This window comes from Poromitra crassiceps, assembly GCF_964638095.1.
Source record: "Poromitra crassiceps genome assembly, chromosome: 4".
NCBI classification, from domain to species: domain Eukaryota; kingdom Metazoa; phylum Chordata; class Actinopteri; order Beryciformes; family Melamphaidae; genus Poromitra; species Poromitra crassiceps.
In genome coordinates, this window is record NC_139626.1 from 15,135,135 (window position 1) to 15,143,287 (window position 8,153).

Genomic DNA, 8,153 nt, shown 5'->3' on the forward strand with positions numbered 1-8,153 from the left:
GACACAGGCTGTCTGTAGCCTACTGAACTGAGCCGGGACATGCTGCTATAATGGACTGAACTGCACTTTAACATTCTGTGCTGCTACACTGGACTGTACTGCACTTTAACATACTGTGCTGCGTTGCTATTAACCTGGACGAAACCGCACTTTCCATAAGCACTTTAATATGCTGTGCTCAGGCTGCCCGTTGACTGTCATGTTTTTAATGTATATTTTATGTTACTTGTTTTAGGGACATTTTCATTACTATTTTTAGTGATTTAGTGATTCTTGATTTCCGTCTTCTCTGTGGTACTGCTGCAGCCACTGGACACACAGAGGGAGATCTCACCCCAAAGGCGCATATTGTGTTCCACCTATAACCTACAGAAGCTGCACTAGACAAGATTTCCTATGTAAAGACCCAGACCCATCTTAGCAGCCGCAAATCATACATTTGCACAGCAAAACACAGAAAAGTGTTCCCCATAGATTCCCTATTTGCCCAAATTAAATTCTGGGGTAGGACTACTGGTGGGACAATGGTGTCACCAGCGATGGCTGAACCTCTTCACCACCTCCCCCTGTACTATCAAATAAGAAACTGAGGTTTGAGAGGTGTGCAGTTAACTGACTTTACATGATTTCCGATTTCATTACATTTCAAACAAATACCTCTTGCTGCCGCTTGGTGTCGCCAATTTGAAAAATTCCCTAGTGCAGTTTTAAACCATAGACTTTTCATGGAATTGTCAGTCCTGCTCTGCTTCTCTTTTTTCTTTTTTCCTGTCCATAGCAACCACTGCAACAGGAAGTGAGATGGGGTTCAATTAGAAGGTTTTTGTGGATGAAGCTCAGAACTTAGTCTTGAGCAGTGTTGGGGGTAACTCATGACAAAAGTAACATTTATACATTACTTTTAGTAGTAACTCAGTAATATAACTTATTACCAATAGTATTTCAGTAATATATACCAGTTACTTTGTCAAGGAACATATTACAAATTGAGTTTTTTTTTTAAATCAAAGCATATATTTAAAAAAAGATACAATAATTTCATAATCAAATTGTGTGTTTTTATGCAAATAACCACTATAGATGACAATAACAAAGGAAAAGGATAACATTTAGAATTTTCTACGGTTTACACATTTACACTGACTTCAAGATGGTTGAAATTATTTGACGGGATGGTTCCGGGGCGGCAATGTCATTCTGCTACTGCTGTTATTTTGGTGAAAGTAATGCAAAATTGTGTAATAAGTAACGAGTTACTCTACGCAGACAGTAATGTTGTAAAGTAACGTATTACTTTCAAATGAAAGTAACTAGTAATAATATGTATGTAGTATATTACATTTTGAAAGTAACTTGCCCAACATTGGTCTTGAGTAACAAACTTGGACTTTAATGGCTGTTTCACAATGCTGAGCTATAACAGATAAGTGGCATCAGAGAGATCCACTGAAAAGAAACAGGCCAGTCATAATATTATTTGAGTAATCCTTCTACTTTGGGGGTCGGGGGAAGTTTTCCGGAATCATTTAGAGGTCGGACACACTTCCGGGACCTGTCAGCTGTGAACACCAAAACACACCCTAGATACAGCACTCAGCAGCAGTTGCCATGAGTTTTGAGTGGCCCTGGCAATATAATTTCCCCCCGTTTTTTACGTAAGTCGACTTTCTCATCTACATTTTAATAGGACTTTCAAAGAAGTATCGTTAATTAGTTTCGAATATTAGGTTCCGTCGTTAATATGTTGTCAAACTGCTACAGTAGCTAGCATCATGCTAGCTAACTGGCTAAGCGAGACGGATTGCTAGGGAAGTGGTCTACTTCAATTTGTGTAATTTACCAGCTCCAAACATGTTTATTCAGCTGTTCACTAATATGCCTCTATATTTCAAAATAAATCAGTGTGGATAATTGAAACATGATGTGTGCATATTGAGGAAAAAAAGAAAGCTATTAGCTAAGTTGTTTCAATAGGTTGGATCGCCAGCTAAGGTTAGCTTTTGATACTAGCGTTAATGCCTTACTAAATAATGCCTGGACTGTCTACGTTAACGTTACCACTTACCGTGCTCAGTGCATACATAAGTCCAGTGCTTAAGACATGTCAACGACAAGAAACATAAACATTGGTTGTGTGTGTTGATTCGCCGTTCCCCACTTCCTACCGTGTCCCTATTTACTCCGTATGCCATTACCTGAGTTCATTACTGACTGCATGCATCGCGTAAAGTAAAGTGATGATTAAAACTGGGTTCACTGAAGAGTCGCCCAGGCCCAGCCACTTCAGCAACACATATTATCTCATGTTTATTAACATTGGATACATTAACAATTTGTGGCAAACAGAAGACGGGGGAAGTAGCCTGCTTCATCACTAGTTTATGCGCACAAGAGACCTTTGATGTTAATTTGATCAATAGTTTTTGAGAAAATGAATTTGGGGGGTGGGGAGGGGTAGTCCTGGTGAACTTCCTGGTGTCGTCAGTTTTGATGGGCATTTTCATGTCCATTTCTGTACATGTAAACACTAGAGCTATTCTGCAGTGTTTTGAAGTCTGACTATTCACCTGCCTCTTTCTAGGTAAAAGCTTACCTGCCATGCTTTCATAATCAGACCCATTACCGTATTAAATGATACTTGGGGAGATGGTGTGGATGCCTGGTGACCATTATGGAAAGGGAGAAAACATACAAATACATAAAGAAAAATTACAGATGGACTTGATGTGAAGATTTTCTATTTATTTACCATGTAAGCGACTGTCTTTGCAACACTGTGAGTAGGCTTGCTATTTGTGATATGATCAGCCAAATTTAGGGATGTCAAGGTTTGATAGAAAAGCTACCATGTTAGACAGGTCAGTTGGAAATTCAGACTTATAGAGGGAGGAATGCCTGAGCTATCTTTAATTTGTGGAATAACTTGCAGGCGGCTGTACAGGCTAAATTCACTTCTTGTACCCCGTAGTTACACTATAAGTACAGGTGTGGTACTACCCTGTAATTACCCTATAAGTACAGATCTTGTTACCCTGTAGTTACATGGTTATTTGCGGGCTGTATTCTAAAGCGTTACCAAATGAATCAATTAAATCTGAGATATATATGCACAAAATCCTTTATCTGACAATAAGCACCGCTGCATGGTCCAATATGACTACAGTTGTGTAGGCACATGAATCAACAGCTGGTAAGAAGAATTTATCAATAAAAAACACAATCCATTCGGGAGAAGGTATTATGAACATTTGAGAAAGAAGAATTTCTTGACGTGGGGATTTTTGTCTTTCCAAGGATCAACATTCTGCATCATTTTCCTGCATAAATACAGCAAAACCCTTAGACTTTGCAGATTGTTTTTGAGTCTTGGGGCTTGATCTATCTAACAGGGGCTTCATCACACAATTGAGGTCACCTCCTAAAATAAGTGAGTGAGTGTTCGAGTGTGGGAGAGATCATGCCAGTTGGGGGCGTCCACGTTTACTATAGAATTACTGGTGTTTGGCAAAGGGTACCCATCACAATAACGTATCTGCCTTCTGTATCAACATTGACACCTGAAACAGTGAAATTAAGTCTTTTGTTGATTAGAATACCCCTCTCGACCTGCTGTTGAGTGTAAATACTGGCCTACCCAGTTGCTACGTAGTCTAGCATGGTCTGATACTTGGAGATGAGTCTCCTGCAAGAAGGCTACGATCCGGTTTTAAATGTTTCAAGTGCAGAAAAACCTTAGACCTTTTAATTGGGCCATTTAAGCCATTCACACTCTATGACAAGTGTTTGTGATATGATAAGTACATGTTACATGTTTTGCCCTTTTCTTCCGGGACAGACTACAGCCCAATGTTGTCACGAGACAGAAACAGCTGGCGGCCTGGTGTTCACTGGCACTGTCTTACTGCCGCCATCACAAGCTCTACACCCTGGATGTCATGGAGGCACAGGAAAGCCCTGTGTTTAACAACAAGAAGATAGAACGTATCCTTACTACAATCGCCCAGGCAGTGGTTCACTATAGAACATAGCCTTACTACAGTCGGCCAGACAGTGGTTCAGTATAGATTAGAACATAGCCTTACTACAGTCGCCCAGACAGTGGTTCACTATAGAATATAGCCTTACTACAGTCGCCCAGACAGTAGTTCACTATAGAACATAGCCTTACTACAGGTGCCCAGACAGTGGTTCACTATATAACATAGCCTTACTACAGTCAGCCAGACAGTGGTTCAGTATAGAACATAGCCTTACTACAGTCGCCCAGGCAGTGGTTCAGTATAGAACATACAGTAGCCTTACTACAGTCGCCCAGACAGTGATTCAGTATAGAACATACAGTAGCCTTACTACAGTCGCCCAGGCAGTGGTTCAGTATAGAACATACAGTAGCCTTACTACAGTCGCCCAGGCAGTGGTTCAGTATAGAACATACAGTAGCCTTACTACAGTCGCCCAGACAGTGATTCAGTATAGAACATACAGTAGCCTTACTACAGTCGCCCAGGCAGTGGTTCAGTATAGAACATACAGTAGCCTTACTACAGTCGCCCAGGCAGTGGTTCAGTATAGAACATACAGTAGCCTTACTACAGTCGCCCAGGCAGTGATTCAGTATAGAACATAGCCTTACTACAGTCGGCCAGGCAGTGATTCAGTATAGAACATAGCCTTACTACAGTCGCCCAGGCAGTGGTTCAGTATAGAACATAGCCTTACTACAGTCGCCCAGGCAGTGGTTCAGTATAGAACATAGCCTTACTACAGTCGGCCAGACAGTGATTCAGTATAGAACATACAGTAGCCTTACTACAGTCGCCCAGGCAGTGGTTCAGTATAGAACATACAGTAGCCTTACTACAGTCGCCCAGACAGTGATTCAGTATAGAACATACAGTAGCCTTACTACAGTCGCCCAGGCAGTGGTTCAGTATAGAACATACAGTAGCCTTACTACAGTCGCCCAGGCAGTGGTTCAGTATAGAACATACAGTAGCCTTACTACAGTCGCCCAGGCAGTGATTCAGTATAGAACATAGCCTTACTACAGTCGGCCAGGCAGTGATTCAGTATAGAACATAGCCTTACTACAGTCGCCCAGGCAGTGGTTCAGTATAGAACATAGCCTTACTACAGTCGCCCAGGCAGTGGTTCAGTATAGAACATAGCCTTACTACAGTCGCCCAGGCAGTGGTTCAGTATAGAACATAGCCTTACTACAGTCGCCCAGGCAGTGGTTCAGTATAGAACATAGCCTAACTACAGTCGGCCAGGCAGTGGTTCAGTATAGAACATAGCCTTACTAGTCGCCCAGGCAGTGGTTCAGTATAGAACATAGCCTAACTACAGTCGGCCAGGCAGTGGTTCAGTATAGAACATAGCCTTACTACAGTCGCCCAGGCAGTGGTTCAGTATAGAACATAGCCTTACTACAGTCGCCCAGGCAGTGGTTCAGTATAGAACATAGCCTTACTACAGTCGCCCAGGCAGTGGTTCAGTATAGAACATAGCCTAACTACAGTCGGCCAGGCAGTGGTTCAGTATAGAACATAGCCTAACTACAGTCGGCCAGGCAGTGGTTCAGTATAGAACATACAGTAGCCTTACTACAGTCGCCCAGGCAGTGGTTCAGTATAGAACATAGCCTAACTACAGTCGGCCAGGCAGTGGTTCAGTCAAGGCCAGAATTTAGATTGTGCAACTTGGGCCAAGATCCTTTCATGATTTGTTTATTCAAAAACTGCTATTTCAGCACAGCATCTATCCGTATTGTCGGTCATTGTGACACATTTGCCTAACTTGTTTAATTAGGGGCTCATCTATATAGGCCACTTCCTTTATCAGGATATAATTTAGATTAGAATTAACACTATATCCACAGGAAATTTCAATTGACACACATCACAAACAGAATAAGTGGTAAGGCCATAATACAATTCCTCCTCAACACAGCCACCCCAGCACTGCTGTAGCATATCCCATGGTCATTTGAATTCTTTTTTTTTTTCAGTTTGCGGGGTAACACTCAAGGATTTTAGAACTCGCATTCAAGAGGAAATTAACCAAATTCACACCAGTATTGTAAATATTTGCATCTGTCTGTTAGATTTTACACTGTTCATGTTATTACTGTTTTCCAAAGGCAGGTATTTTCTTAATCCACATCATTTACATGATTTATTGAGCACAAGATGAGAACTGTTAGGTAAAATCGCAACTAGCGTGAAAGCTTTTCGCATCGACTGCTCTGAATTTGCTACTCGTCAGCCCTTAACTGAATTCCAGGAAAACTGTCAATGGAAGCCATTCAAGTTGTGTTTGAGGAGCTGAGGAAAAAAGGTAACGATGTTCTGACGGGGTAATCGTGTGCTGTTAAGATGAAGAATGTGTCTCCGTCTTGCATGAGTTCACCTGGAGAAGCGTGATGTTTTTGTCAATGTTCTGCTGTCCCTCCTTAGGTAACCTGGAATGGCTGGACAAAAACAAATCTCGCTGTTTAGTCATGTGGAGACGGCCTGAGGAATGGGGCAAGTTGATATACCAATGGGTGAGTCATCTTTGACGAATGGAAAGACACCCTGACCCTGAAATAAAGTCTGCCGAGTAAATATTTCTTTAGCTTTGTTGCTACAAGAGCTTTCTCTCATTTATTCAAATGATGTCTATTTGTGGGCGATTGTGTCAAAGTCATATGCTTATGTTAGTTATTTTCTCAGAGAGTGAGCATTATTCTTTCTCTGCAATACTTTAGGTGTCCAAAAATGGGATGGTCAATTCAGTGTTTACACTGTACGAGTTGGCCAACGGTGACGACGCAGAAGGCGAAGGTATCGCACCGTTAAAACACTATACTATCAGCATTACATTACATTTCGCTTTTCAAGCTGATTGATGAATGTATTGAAGGAATTTGTGGTTTGATCGCTGAAAAGAAGCATAATTATGCAAACTTGTTATAGATCCTGTTGGAGTCAGCATTCATATGAAACATGTAGTGATCAAGGACTACGCAATAACAGCTTGATTACACCTCAATAGTCACTTTATCATACAAGATGTTTGTCATCTCATTTCTCAGAATTCCATGGTCTAGAAGAGTGGATGCTCCTGCGCTCGTTGCAGGCGTTGCAGACGGACGGCAAGGCAGAGATCATCACCATAGATGACGGGAAGGGGGTGAAGTTCTTCTGAAATAGTAGTGGAGCCAAAACACTGGATCTGCGAACCCACACACCTTAGAGGCTCGATTCAACCCGTTGAAGGCTACACAAGGTGCACCTCAATGCCCCAGTCCAGTGGATGCTGGTAATTGATGTTGCCTTTTGGTTCACCCAAGTTCAAAGCCTTTTCAAAGGAGCCAACATTCGATGTAAGTCTTTGGGAAAGAGCAGCTCAGGTTACACAGCTTGTAAAGTTGTCACTTTGTGTGGAGTAACCACTGCTATAGCATTTGTTGCCAGCAAGTCCATTGGGGAAGTTGGTACTATTATGTCTGAATACTCTTGGGGAAAGACTTTCCCCGCCAGCTGTAACTTTACTCTTTCTTTCTTGTATATGACTAGTTTTACCTCTGTTTTTCCTTGTTAACAAATCGACTTGGTATAATTGGCTGTGGACCTTTGCTCGGGTGTTATGGGTATTCCTCTCTTTACCACCGCATCAGGTATCCCAAAGAAATCCCACAACAAAGAGAGACTATTATCTCGGGAGCATCGTCACACACGAAATGCTTCCAGAAGAGGAATACCGGGGGGGGGGGGGGGGGACTACGACCCCCTGTGCTGTCCTGGCTCAGCTCTGCTGACTGTAATAACGGTGCACCTCATGTACAGTTTGCTGTAATCCCATACATAGTGCACTACCTGCTGTGACACTCCTGTCGTCCGCTCTCTGTACTCAACCTCCTTTTTGGTATGTAGGAAAATAAATAAGGGAGAAATTTGCTAAACCCATTGCTTTTTTTCCTTTCTGTCTTTCTGGAAGGCCTGGAAATAGAAACGTGTGGAAGACGATTAGAATTCTGACTTATTCTTAGAATTCTGACTCTATGTTAGTCAGAGAATAAAGAGTCTAGACTTCTGAAATTATTCTCAGAATTCTGATATTAATCTCAGAACTCCGCTTTCACATGTGGCCCTAATGCTCTTCTGCAC

General features: G+C 42.0%; 1 protein-coding gene across 1 annotated transcript; it reads left to right on the plus strand.

The window, feature by feature from the left end:
• The first annotated feature begins 1,561 nt into the window (after positions 1-1,561).
• Positions 1,562-7,918, plus strand: vps25 (vacuolar protein sorting 25 homolog). Its single transcript, XM_083634575.1, has 6 exons — positions 1,562-1,655; positions 3,836-3,981; positions 6,286-6,339; positions 6,459-6,547; positions 6,752-6,827; positions 7,079-7,918. Exons 1-6 carry the CDS (start codon positions 1,609-1,611, stop codon positions 7,189-7,191), a joined length of 525 nt encoding a protein of 174 aa, XP_083490701.1. The 5' UTR covers positions 1,562-1,608; the 3' UTR covers positions 7,192-7,918.
• The last annotated feature ends 235 nt before the right edge of the window (positions 7,919-8,153 follow it).